This window comes from Rhineura floridana, chromosome 8 (assembly GCF_030035675.1).
Source record: "Rhineura floridana isolate rRhiFlo1 chromosome 8, rRhiFlo1.hap2, whole genome shotgun sequence".
NCBI classification, from domain to species: Eukaryota; Metazoa; Chordata; class Lepidosauria; order Squamata; family Rhineuridae; genus Rhineura; species Rhineura floridana.
Window position 1 is genome coordinate 109,886,027 of NC_084487.1, and position 27,161 is coordinate 109,913,187.

A 27,161-nucleotide genomic window follows, 5' to 3' on the forward strand; every position below is an offset into this window, starting at 1 on the left:
CCAGTCAGAATTGTAACTGTAGCTTACCACTATTTGGAATTATTTGTTTTTATGTTTTGTTTTTATGGTTTTACTGATTTTTTAAAATCAAGGTTTTTAAATTTACTATGTTGTTCTCTGCCTTAGAATAGGATTCCTCCATTGAGCAGGAGGTTGGACTTGATGGCCTTATAGGCCCCTTCCAACTGTACGATTCTGTGATTCTGTTAATATTTTATGGAAAGGCTGCTTATTTCTCCCCCAATTAATAAAAAGTAAAGACAAGGACATGGTTTTCTCTTCAGCACTGTTGCTTTTATTCATTTTACATTTATACAGATTGATCTTAAGTTATTAAAACTTGGATTGCTTAACAGTGCCCTCCTAACCCTGTCTGCTCAGAAGTAAGTCATATTGAATTCAGTGGTGCTTACTCCCACGTATGTGGAGTTGTTTGTAGCTTAAGACTCCAGTCCTATACACACTTGCTTTGGAATTAAGTCCCATTGAACTCAAAGAGTCTTACTTCTGAGTAGGTTTCTTGAGTTTAAGGTAGCATTTACATGCACGCACAGGGATGCTAACGAGAATTGTCACAAAGATGCCAGTTCAAGTACAAACAGGAAAAATATTTACAATATTTTACAGTCACTTTGTGTGTGTGACTACTAAGACATGTACACTTTCATTATATGGGCTTGGCGTAGCTCCAGGCCTCTCAAAGTTCTGCAGATGGAAAGATTAGAATAAAGATATGGGTTCCAATGGCGGCAGCACCTCTTGCTTCATCAGAAAGTTATTCATGCTGAAACTGGGTATCGTTTATTTACATGAAACCAGTGGCAACAATGGCATTGTGGAGCTCTGAATGGTGAACTTACATCTTTACTGTTGTCAGACCCTTTGCCACTATAACAACCACAGAGTCATGGTAAACTCCAGACATGTCAGGACTGCCCACAGGCTGTGAATCACTCTTATCTCAGTTGTTGTGTGATTTTGAGAGAAGCGGAAAAATGAACTACAATGGTGAAATGATATTTGTCTCCTTAGTTTATTTGTGCTGCAGAATACAAAAAATAATCTGCTAACCTGTTCCCTGATCCCTGACCAAGGTCAATGTACAACAGTATGTTACAGGGGGAACATAATAGAGGTGTATTAAAATTGTGCATGGTGTGGAGAAAGTTAATCAGGACAAGTTTTTTCTCCCTTTCTTGTAATACTAGAACTTAGGACTATCTAATGAAGTTGAATTTGCTCCTGCAGGAGGTTGTGATGGTTAGGATTGAACAAATTCATGGAGGATAAGGCTATACATGGATAACGGTCAGAACAGCTGTGTAGCACCTCCAGTATCTGAGGCGGCATGCCTCTGAATACCACTTGCTAGGAAACATGAGTGTGAGAGTGCTGTGGCACTCATTTCCTGGTTGTGGCCTTCCCATTGGCATCTGATTAGCCATTGTGGGAAGAGGATGCTGAACTAGGTAGACTTCTGCCTGATCCAGCAGGACTGCTCTCATCTGTCCCAAAGTGGGGCTTCAAGAAGCTCCACCACCTTAATTCTGGGCCACGAGGGCTGCATTGCTGTTTCTCAGAAACACCGTCTAGGTTGTAGTACAAGCTGATGTGCACTTGGTCAGCCAAACCTAAGGGCAAAGGAACAATCGGGAGCCTTACAGCGTGTTCCCAATTATTCCTTTGCAGCCCCAGCTTGCATCTGGCACTGTTTAAATTTGGTGCCAAAAGAAAGCCCACTGCTTTTGGGCAGGGTTGCATCTACCTGATGTCATATGATGTCGCCCCATTTGACTGACAAACAGGCTCTCCCAACCAACAGGCAAATGTTGCCCATAGAGTGTTGGTCACTTTTTGATCCAACTCACTAGATGAAAGTGGTTACCAGGGCTGGTGCCAGAGAGTTGCCACGTTGGGCCCTGGATGAGGGCCCTTGTGGCCTAGAGGGCCCCTGAAGGGCCCCTACTTAGGTTGGGAGGGTAGTGCTCTCTTTCCGTGATCCACAGCAGTGTCTGGTCCTGCAACCCAACCTGCTGCGGATTGTGGAGAAGGAGCTCCCAGGCACCCCCCCAATGCAGACAGTGCAGGCTTCAATAAGTCCACATGCACACCCCACCTACCTCTCCTGTCAGTGGGAATGCTGTGCACGCTGTGCATGAATGCCTTCCATCACCAATACTGGCAGCTGGGGCGTCTCTAAGGGGCTGATGACCCTGCTGCCGTCTTGGTTGATGGCAAGTATGCGTGCTATGCACGCACATCATTCACATAACAGGTAGGTGGAGCATGTGGGCAGGCTTATTAGCCCTGTGCCATCTGTACTGGGGGCTATGATGCCATGGGCCCAGGTCAGGCTGGTGCACAAGGGGCCAGCCATGTCTGGCACTGGCCCTGGTGATTCCCCACCTTTGCCTTAGAAGCAAGCAATAACACCATCCCCATTTCATTTGATCATGCTTATGTGGGTTGAGTCAACCCAGATTTATTTCCCTTCCCTCCCTAGTGAATTTGCATATGTGAAGCTTATGTTGTGAACAATTTTAACCTGTGTAGAATATTAATTCTGAAAAGCTATTCTAAAAGTATGCTGAGTTGCATCACAATCTGAATATATATTGGTCTTTTTCACAGAAATGGTTTAATGTATGTTCATGTACAAAAAGTGAACTCCTGTTAATTCCAACCTGTAAAGCAACAATGGAATGAAATGGCCTCTGGCCCAGGCAGCCATATGCAAATCCAGACCTGGAGGATGTATTGTCTAGTTTAGGGTTCCTGAGGACAGTGAATGAAACTTGAGCAGCTGGAATGCAACAGGCAGAAGGAACTTATTTGTTAGGACAGAAAAGCAGGCTTCCACTATTTATACCAGGCTGGGCCAATCCTGGAGTTTCGTACTGCATGACAATCTCAAGACCAAACTAGATGAAACAAGAAATGCATGGTTGCATTTCACCTCCTCTCTCTGTTTTAAGGAAATAGTAGGTACAAGGGAATGGGGATCAAGGAGGAACCAGGAACAGGGTCACAGTACATGGGAGGGGGGCTTAACCCCACCCCACCCCACCCCACCCTACCCTGTTCCTAATTAAAGTTGTTCATCCAAAGTTGCTCTCACTCTGGAGGAGAAGCTTCCATTGGCACCAGTGACAACTTATCTCCTAGGATGAACAGCAGATTTGGAAGGGGTGGGTTCATTGGGAACATGGGAGAGGGAAGGTCCCCAATCCTGATCATCACAACTATGGCTGCTATTTCTTTTTCTTGTTTTAGGTCATGTTTTTAAAATGTGATCACACATTTCTCATACAGTTTTTTGCCCGTTAGGTCAGATGTCAAACCCTTGAAGAGGACTCTGAGGTCTAAAGCAGATGTAGGCAACTCGCTCTAAATTTCTTCCCAGTTCAAGCTCTGGTGTCTCTTAACAATTAGGCTGCATTCTAGACTTGGGTTGAGGTCTGATCTATACATACCAAGTGAAAGCTACTTGAAACAGCCTTGACGTGGCTGTTGCACATGACAGCCGTAACAGTGGTTGGCTACCATGTAGAACAACTGCCATGCAAGTGACTTCCATGTACTAGTTGTAATGTCTAAAATATTTTCTGGTCAAGAGAATTCAGTAAAATGGTTTCCAGGCTAGAAGGCTCTTTTGAATGTCCTTTATTTTCTTAGCACTGAAAAAACATGCCCCAGAAGCAGTATGGGATTTCTGATATTCAAACTTAGCCAAGGAGGGGCAACCTGAAAAAGCCTATTGAAGTGTAAAGGTGTAGGGGGGAAAAGCAAAGGCCACCAAGTAGTGGAGGTTGGCCATGCAGTGCACTCTTATGGAAAGAAACTCAAGATGCATCATTGTGAAGGAGCCTGGTTTGCATGTCGCGTTGAGCAACAACAGTTAACTGCATTGTTCTAATATGTTATCAGTGATTGGGACACTTGTGTCTCTTCCTTAACCACTCTCAATAAGTAAAAAAAGTGCCACAGTGCTACCATATGGAGTAGTGTCATCAGGGGTGCAGTTCTGGTCAGGAACTGAAACTTAGGCTACATTCACACCATACGTTTATTCCAGTAAAGTCATGGCTTCCTCCAAAGAATTCTGGGAAGGGTAATTGGGAAGGGTACGGAGAGTTGTTAGGAGTCTCCTGTTCTCCTCATGGAGCTACAATTTTCAGAGTGATTTAACTGTCAATCCCTCTTCCCAGAGAACTCTGGGAATTATAGCTCATTTGAATACAAAACGAAAATAAGCCCTAGACTCAGTCCTTGCAGTAATTGTTTATTGTAACAAATTTCCAGAGAGATTTACATGGCCATTTGGTTCAAAAATGGAAGATATACTGGATGAACCACATTAGAGTTGCTGTTGTCAAAGCTATTGTGCCTAAATTAGGTTACTAGTATTTTCATGATCCCATGTATCCAAAATCCTGTCACCATAGCAATTTGTAACCTCCTTCTCCTGCAATTTCCCTATAGGCAAATGATCCTGTCACAAGAACTCTGTGGGACATGTGCCCAGTTTTCGTGCAGCAATTTTAGATCTGATTCATGAGGTTACAAAAGCCAAAGTTGCTTGGAAATCATGCAAATAACTTATGATCCCATTGTATTTCTTAAACCATTGGATTGGATTATACTCTAAACCTGACATCACAATTAGAATTGTTACTCAGAAGCAACTGTTACTTGGTTTCATCCCTCTTTGTGTAGGGGTGAAAATGAAAACAATACAATTTGTCTGTGTTACCTCTCACTGTCTGGAGTAAGAGTACAGGTGGGGAGGGGCGCTTCTAGTCTACAGATACAACACATCTTATTTTTGTAAAGATTGATTTTCGTATTTGGGATATATTTTGGGAGAGGAAGCTGGTGACCTGTGTGGGGGAATTGGTGATGAAGACCCTTTGCCCAAAAGCTCTTCTTTTGGCTTCTCCAATTTTAGCTTGCTATTTTGGGCCAAAGTCTCATTTGTCATTTCTGAAGGCTTTTGTGCCATGGGCTTTGGGCTGCTAGTCTCAGCTTCCTTTGGGCTTACATTCCTTTGACTGCTGTTTGTAGTTGTCATCACTGGTGCAACTGGGTCCTTTTCTTCCAACTTGGAAGGCACGTTGGTATCTTTCCATCTTCGAGCCCCAGACTTTGAATTATATTCATACAATTTGCCAGTGACTGGGGGGGGGGGGGGAAAGGAACAATAATTTAGCTTTTCCATTTCATAGATGAAGTGGTAAGATTATCTTTAGTTTGTCTAGTAGTGAAGCCAAGGAAGCATTGTCAGGATTGCCCAGCTAGCAGCATTTAAATTGCATCCAGTTCCAGTTCTATGTGTGACTAGGAAAGGTGCTAGAGCCATAAAGAATCTTGCAGTGTTGTGCGGTCTGGACAGAATTTTTGGGCAGATGTTCAGGGCCCCAGTCAGCAGAAGGGTCCTCAAATGTAGCAGGGCATACTTACCACATTTTGAAGTAAAATGAAGTAATAAATATTACCATCTAAAGAGGGTGAAGACTGGTTAAGACTGCCTTAAAGACTGTTGTCTAAAATGACCAAATTGTACCACTGATCTTCAGCCTGAGAATAGTATTAGCCATAGAATAACTGAGGTACCCCAGTGATTCCTATTTCTTTTGCTAAGTCTAGCCAGAAGAAGAGCATATAGATGAGAGAATGCACATACTTTCAATGCTCCAAAAATGGTAATGTGCACCAAGGTTTTGTGCATGACTAGTACAGCTTGTAAGAAGACTAGTTACTCTGGCCCCTGTCAGTGTAAGGATTCAGCCCTGCCCAGATCTAAAAACCTGAGGTCTTCTCAGAGGAACAGCAAGGAGAGTGGGACACCCCAGTAGATCTCCACACTGCCACACCCTGAAGAGCTGGTGGATATAGACATTCCTGCCCCAAGACTGGAGATCACCACACCAGTTCCTGGCCAACTCTCAGATCCTCCCTCATCTCCCCCAGACCACAAGAGCAGAGGAGATGGTGAGCCAGACTTAAGGGCCACTGAAGTGTCAGAGACAGCTGCTCGGGAGACTACTCAGGAGGAGAGGAGAGCACATGGAAGCAACTGCCCAGTTTAGGGCTTGGCTGAAAGCCATGAAGGGGAGCCTCCCAATCCTATATAAGCTCCCAGTCATAGCTATTTTATTGCTCAAGCAACAGCCCTCCTCCAAGCTCTAGCCTTCCTGACTTGGGGAAATGGACAATGAGGATGCACATTCTCTCTCAAGAAAGACAGGGGAATAATGCAAATTCACGTGTCTTATGCAGGGATGTCAGAGATTGCATTGTACTGGATGGATACAAGTGTATCTACATTTTTGGTTCTTATTTTATTCTTATAATTGGTGTTAATGTTTGCTTTTACATTGTAAATCACACTTTTTTTTAAAAAAAGCAACAAATAAATATAATAATAAATAATCTATATGCTTGTGCATCTCAGTGGATCTGCAACACTTATTTATTTATTTATTTATTAAATTTATACCCCGCCTTATGGCCAAAAGGCCCTCAAGGCGGCTTACAGTTGAATGTGGGCACATGAGCCTTCAGTGGCATCCACTAAACAAGCAGAAGATAGCTCTTCAGATTTCTGCTTTCAGTCAGTGAGTAGCAGTGCCAGCATCCAATGTGAGTTTTATTTATTTAATTATTTACATCCCGCCCTTTCTCCCAGCAGAAGCCCAGGGCAGCAAACAAAAGCACTAAAAAGCACTTTAAAGCACCCTAAAAACAGACTTTAAAATATATTAAAACACAATAACCGTTAAAAATATCTTAAAACATATTTAAAAACTAAAAGAAAAGGTCTAAAAATATATTAAAAAGCAAGTCCAACACAGATGCAGACTGGGTTAAGGTTTCTACTTAAAAGGCTTGTTGCAAGAGGAAGGTCTTTAGTAGGTACTGAAAAGATAACAGAGATGACACCTGTCTAATATTTAAGGGGAGGGAATTCCAAAGGGTTGGTGCCACTACACTAAAGGTCCATTTCCTAAGTTATGTGGAACAGACCTCCTGATAAGATGGTATCTGCAGGAGGCCCTCACCTGCAGAGCACAGTGATCGACTGGGTATGTAAGAGATAAGACCGTCTTTCAGGTATCCTGGTCCCAAGCTGTACACCAAAACTAAAACCTTGAACTAGCTAATAGGTAGCCAGTGCAATTCTTTCAGTGACATGTTGGCAATACCCTGCACCAGTGAGCAGTCTCATCGTTGCATTTTTCACCAGGTGCAGCTTCTGGACCAACTTCAAGAGTAGCCCCACAGAGAGCACATTACAGTAATCCAACCTAGAGGTTACCAGTGCATGGACAACAGTGGTCAGGCTGTCCCTGTCCAGAAATGGCAGCAGCAGTCTTACCATCCAAAGCTGGTGAAAGGCACTCCTAGCCACTGAGGTCACCTGAGCCTCTAGTGACAAAGATGGATCCAGGAGCATCCCCAGACTACGGACCTGCTCTTTCAGAGGGAACACAACCCCATCCAAAGCAGGCAACTAACCAATTATCCAAACTCAGGAACCACGAACCCACAGTGTCTCCATCTTGCTACGATTCAGTATCAGTTTATTGGCCTTCATCCAGCCCACCACAGAGTCCAGGCACCTGTCCAGGGCTTACACAACCTCTCCTGATTCAGATGTTACAGAGAACAGAGCTGGGTATCATCAGTGTACTGCTGACACCTTGAACCAAATCTCCTGATGACCGCTCCCAATGGCTTCATATAGATGTTAAACAGCATGGGGAACAAAATGGGGAACAGCACAACTGCCAGGGGGCTGAAAGACAATCACCCAGTGCTATTCTCTGAAAATGATATATTCCTTGCAGACAGGATAGGAACCACTGTAAAACAGTGCCTCCAATACCCATCTCACCAAATCGGCTCAGAAGGATACCATGGTAATGGTATCAAAAGCCACTGAGAGATCAAGAATAACAAGGTGTAACTCCCCCTGTCCTTCTCCCAATAAAGGTCATCCATCAGGGCGACCAAGGCCGATTCAGTCCCATAACCAGGCCTGAACCCAGACTGGGATGGGTCAAGATAATCTGTTTCATCCAAGAGTACTTGCAATTGCTGCACCACAACCCTCTCAATTACCTTCCCTAAGAAGGGGGTATTTGTGACCGGTTGGTAGTTGTTGCAAACCAGTGGGTCCAGGGTGGGCTTTTTCAGGAGTGGTCGAATCACTGCCTCTTTCAGGTGTTGTGGTGGTAAAATTAGTTAAGCAGAGAGTAACAGCGGTCTGAAATGCGAGTGTGCCAGTGTGTGTGTGCGTTTACCTAAGAAAGCAGGCTTTTACCTTGCATCAGGATCACTTAGACTTAAGACTTAGTAAAATAAGAAAAGCTACTTTATTTATAGAAATACATAGTAGATAGAAAGGCATACCTAGTTCTAACTAACTAACTAAGTAGGAGGCACAATACCCAGACATGGGAATTGCCCTCATGGCTAGGAGAGAGAGAGCAGCGACAAAGGTGTCTCCTCTCTCTCAGACAGTGGAGAAGAGAAGAGAGGAAAGGGCGGAAGGAGGAGGGGCAGGTAAGCTTCCCTAAAGGCATAACAGTCTAGCGACGGAAGAAAGTCAGTCAGAGCATCACAGGTAAAGGTAATCAAGCCTATCCATCTGGAGGACCCTAACTCTATCTCCCTTCTGGAACATAAACAAAAGAACAAAACAGGAGTTGCTCTTGCCCCACTTCCAACATCAAGGTGGCTGGAACCATTCCCTCCCGCAACAATGTGTTGACCACACCCTGGATCCACTCGATCAGACCCCCTAGCAAGCTTTAATAAGCCAAGAAGGGCAAGGGTCGAGAGGACACATTGCTGGCCGCATTGTCGCAAGTACCTTGTCCATGTCATCAGGACGCATCAATTGAAACCATTCCCAAGAAGTTGCAGCAGACGTTGTACTGGGCACCTCACTGGAGACTACAGTAGATGTGGATGAGGCATCAAGATTGCTATGGAGGCAAGCAACTTTATCCTCAAAGTGCCTTGCAAACAATATCCAGTGGGTCTCCGAAGGGTCTAAAACTCAATTTCCTGGAGTTGATGTCAGCAGACCCCTGACAATATGGAAAAGCTCCACTGGACAACTACTTGAGGATGCAATGGTGGCAGAGAAGTGGGCCTTCTTCACCACCCTCATCACCACACAGTGGGCATGGTTATGATGTTTGTGTCCGATCAGCCTCACAGCACGTCTTTTGCCACTTGCACTCTAGCCATCATCCAGCCTGTTTCATTGCCCTTAGCTCACTCATGTACCAGGGTGCAAGCCGGGCTCCACAATGCCAGAGAGGGTGCTCGGGGCAACTGTGTCAAAAGCCCAACGTGCCTCGCTGTACCACAGCTTCAACAGGGTCACCTGCTCTATCTACTGGGAACTCCCCCAGGCCATTCAGGAATCCTATGGATTCCATAAGTCTCTGGGGGGTGGACCATCTTAATCTGTCCATCACTCTGCAGGGGAGGATCGGAGCCATAAGTCTAAACTTCACCAGGAAGTGGTTTGACCATGACAATGGGGTGACATCCAACCCCCTATCTCCAGACCATCCCTTCCTCCATGTGGAGCAAAAACCAAGTCAAGGGTGTGCCCTGCCCTATGCATCGGCTCGGTGACTGTTGGAAGTGGGGCAAGACCAACTCCTGTTTGCGTTCTTTTGTTTGCATTCCAGAAGGGAGATACAGTTAGGGTCCTCCAGCTGACTAGGCTTTCCTACCTTTACCTGTGCTCTTCTATACCTAACTTCCTTCCGTTGTAAACTGATATTCTCAGGGAAGCTTATCTGCCCCTCCTTCCTTTGTCTTTCTTCTTTGACTGTCCAAGGAGACAGGAGACATTTTTGTCTTTGCTCCTTCTCCTGAGCCATGAGGGCAATACCCAAGTCTGGACATTGCACCTCCAAATTAGTTAGTTAGAACTAGGTATGCCTTTCCTATCTACTATGTATTTCTATAAATAAAGTAACTTTTCTTATTTTACTAAGTCTTAGGTCTCAGTGATCTAAATGCAGAGTAAAAGCCTGCTACTTAGGTAAATACATATACTGGCACACACACAGCTCAGATCACTGAGAATCTCTGCATATAAATATTTCCATAACAGTGACAACTTCAGACAGCTCCATAGTCGTCATGGAGGCCATGAAGTCCCAAGCCGGAACACTAGAGGCAGCCTCAGCATGGACATTGAAATCACCCAGGACTATCATTCTGGGCTCCTCCAACGCCACAGCCGAGAAGGCCTCCACTAGCTTGGTCACAGAAGCTGCCAGGCAGCAGGGTGGACAGTACACCAGCAGCAACCCTAGTTTACTGTCTCCTCGGTCCGACACCAGATGCAGGCCCTCAGAGCCAACTCCAAGACAGAGTGGTTTCCTGGTGACAGAGATGGAAGTTCTGTAGACCACAGCAACTTCTCCCCCTCCCCGTCCCTGCAGCCTATGCTGGTGTTGCACCAAGTATCCAGGTGGGCAAAGCTGGATCAGATCAGCTCCTCCCAGCTCACCCACCCAGGTCTCAGTAATGCACACCAAATTGGCACCTTCATCCATGATCAAATCATGGATGAGTGTGGTCTTATTGTGTACCAATCTGGCATTAAACAACAGCACATGCAGGCCAGTGGGCACAGCAGAGGAGCAACAAGGAACCTGTCCATGAGAGCAGTGGGAGCAATGAACAAGGTGCAGATAACCTTGCCCTTGTCTTCTATGGTAGTTCACCATCTCCCCATGGCTATACCTTCCTCTACCCATGATCACTGAAATGGGGTGGCATCACCCATGTTCCTCCTTACTAAGACTCCTCCTAAACATCTGATATGGACCCAACAAGAGTCCACCAACAAAACCTACCTGAACCAATTATCCCAGTAGGCCTCTGAGAGAACTGGAAACAGTCAGACCCACTCAATATTTTTCACACAGGGCACATCTACTCCTCTCCTTTCTCACACCCAGGGAGGGCCAACCTTCTGCAAGTTACAGACTCTCACTCTGAAGGCATCTGACGACTTTGTGCATTGAACAACTATTCCACACCAGCAATATTCTTAACTAGTAGGCAAACCAATTGTTCAACAGAGGCAAATATATGTTATTACTTTAGTGTGCTTCCAAATATTACAGTTTGGCTTTTCTACTATTTAAACTTATGCCATTGATATTTGCCTTGGAAATGTCAATGTCTCCCTGCAATTAAATTTAAGCTCTTTCATTTCAAACCCGTTTTTTTCCTTCGCATTTCCCCTCCCATTAGAAGTAGTAATACCTGGGTCTGTTGCTTCACCATCAAAAACAGTGTTTATATCAGTCATCTCCTAAGGAGAGAAACAAATCATGAAATTAATGTAATTTGTTTAAAAAAGAAGCAAAAAATGTTGACCTGTATAGAATGGAACAGATTTCTGCAACCTGTATGTTGTGTATGAGCAATGCAAGTTTAATCAAAATTGGCAACAAAGCCACTGCTGCTTTTAGGGTGTTCAACAAGAGCATTAACCATGTCTGGTATTTTTAAGTCATGCAAATATGATCAGTAGGGGGATAATTAGCAATGAAGAGAGATTTGGGAGTTTCTAACCAACTATGCAGAAATATTTCTTAGGGTTGTACATAGGAATGGGCAAATCTGCCAGTTTTGGTTTCTCTCACTCCACATTAATTTGTGAATTTAAAAAAATGGTAGAACTCATGAAAAGTCATCAGAATTTAAGTATGCAACTTTGTCAATATGCACATTTTTCCAAAGCAGTTTTCATGAATATAATGCATGCTTTGTTGTGTCATTTTCACAAATATTGTATATGCATTTTTGTACCAATTATTTAGCTCCAGATCTGCATTGCAAAATTCAAAGAAATGCAAACTTCAAAGGATAGCTCTGTTTCGGTCCGTGATTGTTTCAGAAAGTGCTAATTTAGTAGGTTTACCTTTAAATGCAAACTGAATAGAATTTCTCCCCCATCTCTAATTGTACCTTGTCATAAATAAAAACCACCCTTATAATTTCTCTGTCTTGGACTAAACATCCACCTTTTCTAATGGAAATAAACAGAAGAATAGATTTATGTGTCCCAAGTGAACTTTCATTTACAGGGGCACATGTTGCGACTGCGGAGGTGCTGATCTGTCTTGAAGGCAAGATCAGTCTATGAATGCCCAACTTACACCTGCCACAATTTCTCAGTTCACCCTTACTCCTGACCTGAGCAAGAGTAATTCCAAGAGTGGCAGACTAATTTTCTATCTGGGAAGGGAGCAACTACTCACTTACTCCTCAGCCAGTGTTGTTCAACCCATTTTCCCTTCGTCAAAGCATGTAGCATAAACGTTTGGTCTGGCATGCGTAAGGGAAAGATCCTTGGGTTGTCCAAAGTATGCAGTCAAACCCCAGGTTCAAAATGAATAAACTTTATTAAAATGAGGGATGGAGATATAAACAATGGGGGAGAAAACAGATAGGTTGCATAAAAGAAAATATGTTTACTCTCCAAATAACCTAAATTACACTACTTTCAAAAAGAATCTCAAACTTATTTGGGAGAACCAAGGATCTCCCAGGATGTCCAGAAGATGACAAAAGTTCATAGGAAATAATCCTCTAAGTTTCAAAGTTGTAGAATCAGGAGAGGAGATAGATACGGGAGGTGACTCCTGCAAGCAAGTTCTGGACTTTGCACACTTTTAGCCACAGAGTTTTGACACATGCAACAGCGCATGTCCAACAGAAAGGCAAAGAAGCACCTGGGGAGATGGGCCATAGGAACCTTTCTACAACCCAGAAAGATAGCATTAAAAATGTGAGATTTCCTGGTAGACAAAACTTTTGGGGGATTCCCACCTGTGTACAGAAATGTTTCTTGAAACATGGCAGGTAGGTTGCTATGTAATGGAGAAGCTAAGCCATTGTGCCAGGTAAACTAGATGTTTAAAGAGACAGACATGCTATTCTCAAGCCTTTATCCACAAGGCTTCCCCAAACAAAATTTGCATATTATCCAAGTTTTAAATCCCAGAGGAGCCTACAGTAAATATAATTTAGGATGCAAGAAATACTACTCTTACGGGTTTCACTCTGAAGAATAGAGGATCTATACATTGCTCATAGGTAGATCTTAATCACCTATATCTGTGCAAATTAGGGTAACATTTTTCAAAGTATCTTGCCTTCTTGGTTCACTTGTGAATGACAATAATGGTGTAATGCAGGAGTAGCCAATTGTCACCTAACAACATCTGGAAGGTGCCAGCTCCCACCAGTCCCAGCAAGTATGGTCAATGGTCAAGGATGATGGGAGCTGCAGTCTGACAATATCTGGAGGGCATCACATTGGCTGCCTGTGGTATAAAGCACTACAAGGAATCCGGTAACTAGGGAATGATTGGGCTCTTGTCTCTGTGCATTACAGCAAGAAAAGCAGTGACTGGAATATTTGTATGGTTTATTAATTGTTCTGAAGACTATGTATTTTGAATGTAGGTACCAAACATAAAAGGAAAATAACTCTAACACTAGGACAGAAGAAAAGAGAGTTGGGCAATCAGTTTGTTGCCTGATGGTAACTGAATAAAGGAACGTAACTAGAGTAGATCCTTGGTATAAAGCTAACCTTATGTTGGCAACACTTCTTTTTAATTTTTGTTTGATAGCATACTTACCCAAACCACTTCTTTCTTAGCTTTCTTCTTTTCTATAGGAGAAAAGGACAGCATGATTTTGCTTTTACTAATTTTTAACTATACCATAGATTTAAACTAGAGCTGTAATTACAAGTATAATTTACAGGGATTCTAAATGCTTAATTCTCCAGCTGAAATTAGTGGGACTTCAGTTGCACTCCTATACCCACATACCTGGAAGTAAGCCCCACTGATCTTAATGGGACTAATTTCAGAATAGACATGTATAAAACTGAAGAGTGAGAAGTGCTTGACTTTAGCCAGAAAGTGCCCAGTATAACTAAAAACATGAAAGTAACTTGCTTGAATTCACTTGACATCTAGAAGGACTACTGACAAATACTTGAGAAGTCTGCTTTATACATGATCTGCTAAAATATTTTACCAAAGGAGAAAGTGGATACACAATCGTTGGTAGATTACCAGTTTTGGACTTCCAAAATGCATTCCATGATTAGACCTCTTTCAGAGCAAAAGGATTCAATGTTGGGAAATCCAGTCATGGAGCTAGTGCATCACTTTAGCCCTATGCGGGGTATATTCCTTGATGACTTGTGTCAATCTGATTCAGTTTTCTCATGATGATCTTTCTTAGCCCTACAGTCTAAGAAACATTCTCATGCTTTCCACAATTGTTACACATTTCTATGTAGCAGAAGCGCTATACTGATCCCTCTGCTTGGATCTGAAGAGAACAGGCAGCAGCAATTGTATATGTTATTGCTGTTTTCTATAAAATTATATTTATCACTTTAATCACACATTAAAAGATATTTACATGTGAATATTTGTGACAGAATGTGGAGGGGATGCATATTCTAACGCATACTTTATTATACTCACTGTAGAGCTACTTTTCAAGAGTAATTGGAAACTTCAGTTGGTGTCCAGAATGCAGCAGCTAGTGTCTTAACTGGTGTGGGTTATAGAAATAATGTGACCCCACTATTATACCAGTTGCACTGGCTTCCATTTACTTTCCAAGTAAAATTCAAAGCAGTGGGTATCTTCTTTAAAGCCTTAAACAGTTTAAGAGCAGGATATTTAGGACCGCCTTCTCCCTCATGACCTCGTCCAGCTACTGTAATCTTCGGCAGGGCTCTGCTGGGTGTCACACCACCAATATGAGAGGGACGTGCCAGGTAAGGGGAACGCAGCCTAGACATGTAGTGGCTGTGCCGTGTTCCGGTCCTTCTCATACTCGCAGGGTTGTTGGTTGTCCTATCAGCCAACTCTCAGATCTCCAGTTGCTGCTTTTTAATGCCAGATCGGTACATAATAAAACCTCCCTCGTCCATGATTTGATTGTGGACGAGGCTGCCGATCTGGCATGCATAACCGAGACCTGGGTGGGCGAACAGGGAGGAGTTAGTCTCTCCCAGCTCTGCCCACCGGGGTATCTGGTTCAGCACCATGGTAGATCTGAGGGTCGGGGAGGTGGGGTTGCTGTGGTCTATAAGAGTTCCATCTCACTCACCAAGCACCATGTCCACGCAGTCACTGGTCTGGAGTGTTTGCACCTTGTGCTGGGCCAGAGGGACAGACTGGGAATCCTTTTGGTGTACCGCCCACCTTGCTGCCCAATGACTTCCCTAACTGAGCTGATGGAAGTGGTCTCGGAGGTATTGTTGAGATCCCCCAGACTATTAGTACTGGGAGATGTCAACATCCATGCCGAGGCTACTTTGTCCGGGGCAGCTCAGGACTTCATGGCTGCCATGACAACCATGGGGCTGTCTCAATATGTTAGTGGCCCAACACATACATCGGGGCATACTCTTGACCTGGTTTTTGCTACTGGACATGGGGATAGTGATCTGGATCTGGGGAGTTTTACATCTCTCCCGTTGTCATGGACAGATCACTGCTTGCTGAAGTTTAGACTTTCAGTGGCCTTCTCCCTCTGCAAGGGTGGGGGACCTATTAAATTGGTCCACCCCAGGAGACTAATGAATCCTGAAGGCTTTCAAAAGGCTCTGGGGTTTTTTTCCGGCTGATAAGACTGGCGCTCCTGTCGAAGCCCTGGCTGATCTGTGGAATGCAGAGATGACCCGGGCCATTGACACGATCGCTCCTGCGCGCCCTCTCCTATGTAGAGCTCATACAGCTCCTTGGTATACTCCAGAGCTGAGAGTGATGAAACAAGACAGGAGGCAGCTTGAGCGGCGATGGAGACGAACTCCCGACGAATGCAATTACGAGCTGGTTCGTGCTTCTACTAAGCTCTATATAGGAGCAGTGAGGGAGGCGAAAAAACAACATTTCGCTGCCACTATTCAGTCATCTCTCTCCCACCCAGCGGAGCTTTTTAGAGTGGTTCGTGGTCTACTCCATCCAGGCCTACAGGACATGGCAGATACATCGGTAGCCTGATGTAATGAATTTGCTGAGCACTTCCAGCATAAGATCTCTTGCATTCGCCGGGACTTAGACTCCCATTTAATAGCAGTTAATCCTAATGAGGTGTCCGGAGCACAGTCTTGTCATGTTTTGTTGGATGAGTTTCAGTTGGCTCAGTTCGAGGACGTGGACAAGGTGCTTGGACAGGTTCGTGCGACCACTTCAGTACTGGATCCTTGCCCCTCTTGGCTAATAAAAACTAGCAAGGAAGGAACAGTTGGCTGGGCCAAGGAAGTGATTAATGCCTCTTTACGAGAGGGAGTGGTCCCTGGCTGTCTGAAAGAGGCGGCAGTGAGACCACTCCTGAAAAAACCTTCCTTGGACCCAGAGGATTTCAGCAGCTACAGACCAGTAGCGAATGTTCCATTCCTGGGCAAGATCCTGGAACGAGTGGTTGCTGACCAGCTCCAGGCGCTATTGGATGAAACCGATTATCTAGATCCATTTCAATCGGGGTTCAGGCCTGGTTTTGGCACTGAGACTGCCTTGGTCACCCTGTTTGATGACCTATGTCAGGAGAGAGACAGAGGGAGTGTGACTCTGTTGATTCTCCTTGACCTCTCAGCGGCTTTTGATACCATCGACCATGGTATCCTTCTGGAGACGCTTGCAGAGTTGGGAGTTGGAGGCACCGCTTGGCAGTGGTTCCGCTCCTACTTAGCAGGTCGTCTCCAGAAGATAGTGCTTGGGGAACATTGCTCGACACCGTGGGTTCTCCAGTGTGGGGTCCCGCAGGGTTCGGTTCTGTCTCCCATGCTTTTTAACATTTATATGAAGCCGCTGGGGGCGGTCATCAGGAGTTTTGGAGTGCGTTGTCATCAGTATGCTGATGACACGCAGCTCTATTTCTCCTTTACATCTTCTTCAGGTGAGGCGGTCGACGTGCTGAACCGTTGCCTGGCCGCGACAATGGACTGGATGAGAACTAACAAACTGAGACTCAATCCTGATAAGACTGAGATGCTGTTGGTGGATGGTTTCTCTGATCGGATGGTGGATATATACCCTGTCCTGGATGGGGTTACACTCCCCTTAAAGGAACAGGTTCGTAGTCTGGGAGTCATCTTAGACTCTTCCCTTACACTTGAGGCTCATGTAGCCTCGGTGGCCCGGAATGCGTTCTACCAACTTCGGTTGGTAGCCCAGCTATGTCCCTATCTGAGTAAGGAGGACCTCACATCAGTGGTACATGCTATGGTAACCTCGCGTCTGGACTACTGCAATGCGCTTTACGTAGGGCTACCTTTGAAGACAGTTCGGAAGCTACAGCTAGTGCAAAATGCGGCGGCCAGACTGCTAACAAGAACCAAGCGGTCTGAGCATATAACACCTTTGCTGGCTCGCCTGCACTGGCTTCCAATATGCTTCCGGGCCAGATTCAAAGTGTTGGTACTCACCTATAAAGCCTTATATGGCGCGGGACCACGATATCTGTCGGAACGCCTCTCCTGATATGAACCGGCCCGTACACTACGGTCTACTACGAAGGCCCTCCTCCGGGTTCCGACCCATAGGGAAGCCTGGAGGGTGGTGAGAAGATCTAGGGCCTTCTCAGTGGTGGCCTCCAAACTATGGAATAGTCTCCTCGAGGAGGTGCGCTTGGCGCCAACATTATCATCTTTTCGGCGCCAAGTTAAACCTTTCTTTTCTCTGAGGCATTTTAATTCGTTTTAACTTTAAACTATTATAATCTGGTTTTAGACTGTACAGTTTTTGTACAGTTTTTATATACTATGTTATATTATATTGTGTTATTTCTTATTGTATTTTTAATGTTCACCGCCCAGAAAGCTGTTGCTAGTCGGGCGGTATATAAGCTTAATTAAATAAAATAAATAAGATAAATAGGACTTCAGTTGGTGGGTATCTGGGACAGAGCCTTCTCTACTGTGGTGCCTAGATTCTGGAACTCTCTCCCACAGGAGGTCTGTTTGACCCTCCCCCTTGGTTGTGTTTCAGCAAAAGATAAAAAACAGCATTATTTTGCAGGACTTTCAGCCTTAACTGGAAGTTGGTTCCTATTTTACTGAGGTTGCTCTGCTTAATTGTTTTATGCCAATGTTTTGGAGACCTTTTTCTTTTTTGAAAAAAATATTTTATTAATTTTATGTTGTTAAGCAGGTTTAGGAACTGAGGTTCTTCAGTGTAGAAAGTGTTGGGTATAACTATTTAAATAAAAATAAACTAAATAAATAATGCACATCCCACTGAAGGAAAGTGCCGATGGGTGAACGGTGGGTGACATCTACACATGCAGATGGGAATTCTAATGCATATTTCAATGTACATCCAATTTGTGCCTGCAGTTACTGATCTAGCAAGTGATACATGTGTGGAAGGAAGCCTGCTTTAGATCATCAAGTGAATGTGGTGGAAAGTACAAGAGTCATTGGCTACAAACTGTATAACAAAACCCTGCCCAGCTCTGTTAAAATTGCAAACTTCCATTCTGGTGCAGATTGCAGCCCAACCCAGTTCTATGTAGCCCTTTGACCTTAGTGGGATTTTAGAATATGTGGCTTTGGGCTGGACTGCATCTGAGAAACATATACACAATTTAAAAAATTATCTCTGACATCAGTAATGATACAGTTTTTTAGGAATAATGAAAAAAGGATGGGAAATACATACCTGGCATTTTTATCCTGTCATAAAAAATAATAATATTAGTAATGTATTAGCAATCATGTGGCAATACATACATAAATGAGTTTATAGTCGTATAATTAAGAGTGTCAAAGCAATAGTAGAGTCCAGATTTTGTGTGATGAGCATTTGTTTATGCTCCAGGTCTAACTGGCAGAAACCATAAATGTCATTTGGTACTGATGGCAATGTGAATAAAGTGTGCCCTTAGACACCATATGCATGGCATAAGATTTTAATACTTTTATTCTATGGGAAGAAAGCAGGATGCTAGGGATTGCTTTATCTCATTAGGTACTCTACCTATTGAGGGTTAATTCCTATATCTTATTTTATTCTATGATATGCTATTTTATTCAATTTTATGTGTTTGCACAATATGTTATGTTGTTTTTGAATGTTCTCTGTGCTGATCATTGACTGTAACAAAGGAACATTGAGAGTTAATTCCTATTCTTATCTACACTCACCCATCCCTCCTCCAGTTTTAAAATATGAGAATCTTTCTATGCAATCTGATTATAGTGCAACTAATACATTGTTTCGATGAGGACCAATAGACTGAAGCTCAATCCCTACAAGATGCAAGTGCTGTGGAGTGCTGGTTCCTGAGTCTGGGAAACAGATAGGTGGCCTGTTCTGGATGGAGTGGCCTTCACCTCACAGAATCAGGTGCATAGTCTGGGGATACTCCTTGATTCTGCACTGATGCTGGAGACCTACAGTATGTGCTCTCAGTGGCAAAGAGTGCCTGTTTCCAGCTCCAGGCATTCTTGGATGGGAATAGCGTAGCCACAGTAATCCAGTCTCTAGGAACTTCCTGCTTAGACTACTGTTATTTGCTCTTCGTAGGGCTTCCCTTGAAGATGGTTTGAATATTGCAGCTTTTGTAAAATGCAGCCACCAGTGTTCTAACTGGTTTGGCTGCTTGGGACCATATAACAGTGGTCTTTATTGGTAGTGTGTATCCCTAACCTAGATCAGCACAATGGTGTCATGGCATCAGCTTCAAACTCAGAGTCAGAAGAGGTTGAACTGGCTAGGTCCCAGCTGCTGTACCACTGACTGAGGAACTGGACTGGGTTCCTCATACTGAACCTGAGGCTAGTGGTCAGGAGTCTGTGGAACCTAAGCCACTTGGTTCCCCAAGCAAATTGGGCCGAGGAACCAAGTACCACCCACTCCACTCCATATGCCCAATGGCACAGGAAGTATGCCAGGTGGGAGGCCACAAAAAAGAGGCCGGGTGTTGGCCCTTTAAGGAGTCACACTCTTCAAGCAGTGGAGTGGAGTTTAGGAAAGATAGACTGGATGTGGGAGGGGGGAGGGACTCAGCTGGGGACGGGTGAATCTACTGTTTTAGTTTCTCTCACTTTCTCATTTTTCCAATCTTCTGTTCCACATCAGTTTGCATTTTTTTAAAAAATCCTCATCAGCATTTTAGTGCAAATTTCTCCTGATATACAGATTTTTATATTCAATTTTGGCTAATATACTCATTTTTTGCACAGCAGTTTCCCCCAATACAATACATTTTCATATGTCAGTTTCACAAATATGTGAACTTTTATGCACATATCCCAGGATATGCATTTTTGTACACATTACTTGGCTGGAGAACTGCACTGCAAAATTCAGAGAAATGTGAATTTCAAAGGATGGCTGTACAAATTACACAGGTTCGCATTTAAATATGAACTAAATCAGATTTCTCCCTCATCCCTAACCTCAGTCCACCTGAGACCTTTATCCGAGCAAGATGCTTACTTGAAGCTTTCTATGACATTGACTTGCTGCAGCCAGATCAGAACAGCTAGGTGGTTCTTTAACACAGTTATTAACTTCTGTACTTAATTTCATCTAATGCATTTCATTTGAATAGGGAAATTCATGCTTTCCAAGTAATTTTACTTTGTGTTTCTTGTACAGTTATTCTATTATATCCAGTATTATACTATGTGTTCATTTTAGTTTCGGTGTGTACAAAAAATGAATCACTGCTGTAAAGTATAAAAAGCATAAAGTCAATTTATGTGAGATTCTAGATAAAATGCATCTCTTGCATTGAAGCCTAAGTGTAACAGAAACAATTGAGGGTCTAAGATCTATGCTATAGATGCTCTGCTGCAGGCCTATGGTTTTCTCATTGATTTCTATGAGTTCTTAACAAGATCTCTAACGTTAGTGTAGAAAGAGATGATACAAGGAGCATTGCTTTCTTTCAGTTACTTACAGTGGCTTTTTGTCAGCTTTTAGTTTTTCAGCTTTAGGCTTTGGTGGACAGTGGGTATGGATGTATCTTGCTAGCAAAAAGGTGAGATACCCAAGAAGTCCAAGGAGTAGCAAGCTTCCGATGGAAATGATGAATGGCACATACCAAGCTGATGCAGAATACACATTTTCTCTGCTAGTCACAAGGGTAACACCAGGCTTGTAAAAGAAAATTTGAAAAGACGTTTCTTCGTTACCATTACCAAGGAAGTGTGCTCATAATAGAAAGTTAGCCTTGCTGTAGCAACTACAGTCCAGATACTTTTGAGTCTGTTAGAGTGCAATCCTATGCATTTCTACTCAGAAGTAAGCTCCCTTGGGTTTAATGGGACTTAATTCCAGGTAAACAAGTACAGAATGGCAGCCTTCCTGGATGTGTTTACAAACTTTGGTTTATTTTAGCTTAGCAATTTTCAAATATTGTGAGACTTCAAAAGTGGGGTGGGGGACATTTTCCAGCCTAAGGGCTGCATCCCCTTGTGGGCAACCTTTTTTAGGGGGTGCTGGTATAGGGCATGGCCAGAGCAATCCATGTCAATTTTACCTTTTCATAGTATGCTACATGTACTCACACACCCTTGCTTGCTTGGGTGGAGAACAGAAAGAGCCATTATGAGAGTTCAAGGACACATTCTCACCAGGCAAAAGTATTTATGGAGGATGTGGATCAAGGCTAAGAGGAGAGTCCTAATGGTCAGATAGAGGCTTGGAGGGCCACATTTGGCCCCCAGACCTGAGGTTTCCCGCCCCATCCTAAAGGATAGAGCTAACCACACACTCCTGGTCAGCTTCTATTTTTTCAGGAAGACCACTTCGTAAAGGACATGTGGAGTGCTGGGCCCAAGCTTCCTGTACCTCCCACGATGGAGTTTCAGTACCTTCCATCACTCCAGCCACCACTCCTTCAATGCACCTTACTCACCTCCACATTGGCAACTGGGTAAGCATGTTGGTGGTACTCAAGCAGCTAGATTTGACCAGGTTAAAGTATCAGACCAAGACTGGAAACCCAGGTTAAAAACTCCCTTAAGGCATGATGCTCACTCAGTGACTTTGAACCAGCCATTATCTCAACATAACCTACCTCACAGGGTTGTTGTGAGGGCAACATAGGGTTAGAACCATGTATGCTGCTCTGACAGAAAGGCAGGATATAAATGCAATAAATAAATTTTATTTGAAAATAAAGTGTTTGTTGATTGCCACTGTATTCTATACCAACTCAAAATTTAAAATGGACTAGACCTCCTTGATTAACATGTAGGAATTTTTTTTAGAAATCTAGCACACTGATACAGTCTATATTTTAATTACCTGCAATGTAGGTTTACTAACAAATCAATGAAATTAACAGACAATCAATTAACAGCTAGTCTTGTCCACGTGTATGAAGGAATACTATCTCACAAAAGTTGATTCCTGCCATTTCCTTTTTACTGCAGCTACCCAAACCTCTAACTTTTAACTTTTAATTCATTAAGTCTTCCTACATATATACTAATGAGAAGCCCATTTCTTTTTCCCCAGCTGCAAGGATGATGTAAAGTATATAAGGAGAGGAGGTTTATGTTTCTCCTGCTGTCCTCTTTTATTTGGAGACTTCTTACTTAAGTTATGATCCTCTAGATAATTCACTCTTGCACTTCCTCCTCCATCTACTTATTATACATAAACTGTAATTATATACATGTATTTAATGTCATTCATTTTTTATCACTGTCTTTTGCCTGCACATGCATGGCTTGTGAGGGCTAAAGGGCTAAGGTGTAAAGCACCACAAAAGGATGTTAACAAAAAGTTGCTTTCCTGGGTGAAGATTGCAGTCCTACGCACGCTAATGTGAGAATAAGCCCCAATGAACACAGATGGACTTAAATCTAAGTAAACATGCACAGGGCTACACTTTAAGCCAGATTTCTGTCTTTTGCAGCATTCTGTCTTCAGTCAGATACCCTTGGAAAGTAAACAAGCAAAATAAGATTGTGTGACAGTCACACTTATGTACTTCACCGCATGTGTGGGAAATGATCACATATGATGGCCTATTTGCAGGTGTTATGCTGTCACCTGCCTGGAAGCATACAGGAAATACATAATGTGTGAAGCAACAATCCACTGAGGTTCCACTTATTTTATGACAAGTAATTGTGGCACTTAGAATGTGCATATATAATCAACTTAAATGCCACACAAACATTGATCTGCATTTAACATTCAGCATGTTAGCACACTTACCGTTGTAGGGACCACAGTGGTTGGGTTGGGAATGACTTTGATGGTTAATGTCACTGTGCCCGTTTGAGTGAGGTATGTACCTCTGTCTGCAGCTGATAATAAATTATCATCTGTTATGAAGACTTTCAGTTTGTAGTCCGAGATTATATCCAAACCACTTTCATAGTCAAATGGGGATGCAAGCGTCAGCCGTGAGACACTAGAGCCAGCACTTGGTGAAAAAGTGAAGTGGTTATTCACATTACCTAAAAGCAGAGCCAAAGAAAACTTGCAGATAAAAATATGTAGGAAATGGTATGAAGAAAACTGCTGATTTTGATAGACTGGCATAGGTGGATTTGTGATTATCACACTGAAATCTGAATGCATGATTTTTTTTGCCCATTGAGATGTATTGCTTGCATGTGATGAGCAGGTTCTGTCCCTTATAAGTGGTGCATGCTGGCAGTTTCAGACAGCCAAGTCATCAATGCAAAATTGCCACCATCACATAAATATGATCATATAGTCCTGAGTAAATCGATTCTTTCTATATTGTTTTGCTAAAGTTATTTCACATCTACTTTTAGCAATTAATAAAAACATGCAGTGAAATGACAGCCCACAGAATTACACACAGCATACAGGATCTGTGACTCTGAACACAATACAACTCTGTATAATACGCAGAAGAGCAGGTAATTCCTGATAGGGTTTCATTGTGATGGTGCTATCATTCCAATACATACTGAGAGCTGTTTCACACATTACTAACATGTTTTATATGTGCATGTAAATATGTGATGTATGCACATAACAAATACGTAACATTCATTCCGTTTCCTGACTCCTACCTGAGCAGAGCAGAGGGAGTTGAGTCAGCTGGTCCAGAGGATATAGAAGCGAGCCGGCTCTCAGACAGAGAGTGAACGCGGAGAGCAAACAGGGAGAGCTAACTGGAGTTTGACAGAGGAATTTAAGGCAGAGGTTAAAGGGAGGTCCCTAATTTTTTTTTCTTGTATGGCACACCACATACCAGTTGGACTGCCCTATTTACCCTGAAGGAGGACAGGACAAAGCATAGGTCATTCCAATACAAGTAGAAGGAAAGAAACGAAAGGCAATAGAGACTATAGACAGAAGGGTACTCCAGTGATGGTGATCTGCAAAGTGTGTGCAATGTTTGTTTTCTTGCCTGAGAACAAGATTGCATACACGTGCAACAAGTGCACGCTGGTGGCACTGTTGGAAGAAGAAGTGAGGGGCCTGGAACGGCAGGTGGCCACACTGAAGACAATAAGAGAAGACAAAGAGTCCTTAGTGAGAATGCTGGAACAACAACAGCAAAGAGAAATACAGGAGGTGAAAGAACAGCAGCATGTTGAAGCAGAAGAGGAGACTGTTGTTGAGAGCAACAACAAAATGGAGGAAACTCAGTGGAAAAGGGTGACAGGAGCAGAAGAGCTAGAAGACACCCTTCACCGGTGGAACTATGGAACCACTTCTAGGCACCTGAGGATGAGAATAGAGGACAGCCTGCAGAGGAAGAATTACAGGGGACCTCACGTGACAACAAGTGAGAGGCTGAAGCTCAGTCAAGCAGAGGCAAAGAAACAATGCCCCACAACAAGAAGAAAAGGGTAATAGTAGTGGGAGAATCCCTGCTGCATGGGATTGAAACCCAAGTATCCTAAGAATTTCCATGGACTCGCCAGGTATGCTGTCTTCCTAGAGAACGGGTTAGAGATGTGATGGAAGGTTGCCATCACTCATAAAGCCCAGTGACAGATATCCCTTTCTTCTCATCCATGTGGGATCAAATGATACTGCCAATCTAAACGACAAAGAAATCACATCAGACTTTGAAACTCTGGAAAGGCAACTCAAGGACTTTGGGGCCCAGATAGTTTTCTCATCCATCCTTCTGGTACTTAGAAGAGGAGTAGAAAAGGGAAGAAAAATACTCCAGGTGAATGACTGGCTATGAAGGTGGTGCCAATGAAAGACATTTGGATTCTGGGACCACGGGCTATGCTTCCTGGAAGATGGACTGCTGGCAAGTGATGGGCTGCACCTCACAAGGACGGGGAAGAATGTGTTTGGTCACAGCTTGGAGAAATTCATCAGGAGAGCTTTAAACTGAATCCTAAGGGGGAGAGAGATGTAAACTTGGTGGTAACAGCTAACAAAGGCTTGTGCACAGTAAGAGGAATTGAGGGAATGGCTCTAATGGGGCCCAGTAATAGTCTTCATAAAAATGTTGGAAGGAAGCAAGACCACAAATCGCATGGTCTTTGATGTCTATATACAAACGCCCAGAAGGAAACAAACAGAGTAAATACAACTTGATAGGTATAACTGAAACCTGATGGGATGACTCCCATGGCTGGAAAGCAGCAATTGAAGGATATAACTTGTTCAAAAAGAACAGAAGAAATAGAAAGGGAGGTGGAGTCACGCTCTATGTTAAAATATATATCCCTGCACAGAAATACAGGAGGATGGGCTTAGTAGCTCCACCAAGAGTATCTGGATTAAAATAAATAGGGCAAGGAATAAAAGGAACATGGTGGTTGGAGTCTACTATTGACCACCCAATCAAGGAGAAGACAAGGATGAAACGTTTGAAAAGCAAATTGCCAATGTTTTGAGGTGGCATGATGTAGTAGTAATGGGGGGACGTCAATTATCCTGATATCTGTTGGGAGACAAATTCTGCCAAACAGCCCCTCCAAGAAATTCTTGACATGTGTTGATCACTTTCTCCAACAGAAAATGGAGGAAGCAACTACAGGATCAGCTATCCTTGACTTGATTCTAACCAATAGAGATGACTTGGTGGATGAAGTGGCAGTTACAGAAACTCTGGGGGAAAGTGATCATGCTATACTTGAGCTCTTGATTTTAAAGGAAACCAAAGCTGAGAGTGGCCATATGCGTACCCTGGACTTCAGGAAAGCAGATTTTAATAAACTCAGAACAATAGTAAGTAAGGTTCCGTGGCAAGAGACCCTAATGAGAAAAGAAGTCCAAGATGGGTGGAAGTTTCTAAAAAAGGAAATTCTAAGGGCAAGATGGCAAACAATTCCGTGAAAGAAAAGAGGGAGAAGGCAACAGAAGAAGCCAATGTAGCTTCACAGAAAGCTTAGAGATGACTTGGAAACAAAAAAGGACACATACAGAAAGTGGAAAGAAGGCCAGGCCACAAAGGAAGAGTACAGGCAGATATCATGGAATTGCAGGGATGGATTCAGGAAGGCTAAAGCTGAGAATGAGCTGAGGTTAGCAAGAGGTGCCAAAACCATCAAAAACTTTCTTCAGGTACATCCATAGCAAAAAACAGAGAAAAGAAATGGTGGCACAGCTACTCAACGAGGATGGCAAAATGACAACAGCTGACAAAGAAAAGGCAGAAGTGTTCAATTCCTACTTTGGCTCTGTCTTTTCCCTGGCAAACGTGAAGTTGAAGGGGCTGGATTGCAGCTTGAGATTGATAGACAAATGGTCAAGGAATACCTAATCACTTTGAACGGGTTCAAATCTCCAGGGCCCGACAAACTGCATCCTAGAGTACTGAAAGAACTGGCTGAAGAACTCTCAGAACTACTGTCTATTATCTTTGCGAAATTGTGGAGGATGGGTGAAGTGATTGGAGGACAGCTAATGTTGTTCCTATCTTCAGAAAGGGCAAAAAGGAGGAACCTGGGAACTACAGACCAGTTAGCCTGACATCAATCCCTGGAAAAATTCTGGAGCAGATGATAAAGCAGTCAGTCTGTAAGCACCTTGAAAACAATGCAGTGATTACTAGGAGCCAACATGGATTTATGAAGAACAAATCCTGTCAGACTAATCTTATCAATTTGTTTGATCAGGTAACCTCCCTGGTAGACTGTGGGAATGCTGTGA

At 43.3% G+C, this 27,161-nt stretch overlaps 1 protein-coding gene across 1 annotated transcript in view; it reads right to left on the bottom strand.

Annotated features, from left to right (window-relative positions):
* Nucleotides 1-4,419: 4,419 nt before the first annotated feature.
* CDHR3 (cadherin related family member 3) overlaps nucleotides 4,420-27,161 on the bottom strand; it is a 59,838-nt gene continuing 37,096 nt past the window's right edge. The window contains exons 14-19 of the mRNA XM_061637862.1: nucleotides 23,274-23,518; nucleotides 21,001-21,197; nucleotides 18,753-18,766; nucleotides 13,701-13,732; nucleotides 11,311-11,359; nucleotides 4,420-5,175 (exon numbers count right to left, since the gene is read on the bottom strand). Coding sequence (XP_061493846.1) covers nucleotides 4,820-5,175; nucleotides 11,311-11,359; nucleotides 13,701-13,732; nucleotides 18,753-18,766; nucleotides 21,001-21,197; nucleotides 23,274-23,518 — 893 coding nt within the window. The 3' untranslated portion in view covers nucleotides 4,420-4,819. The remainder of the gene's footprint in view (nucleotides 5,176-11,310; nucleotides 11,360-13,700; nucleotides 13,733-18,752; nucleotides 18,767-21,000; nucleotides 21,198-23,273; nucleotides 23,519-27,161) is intronic.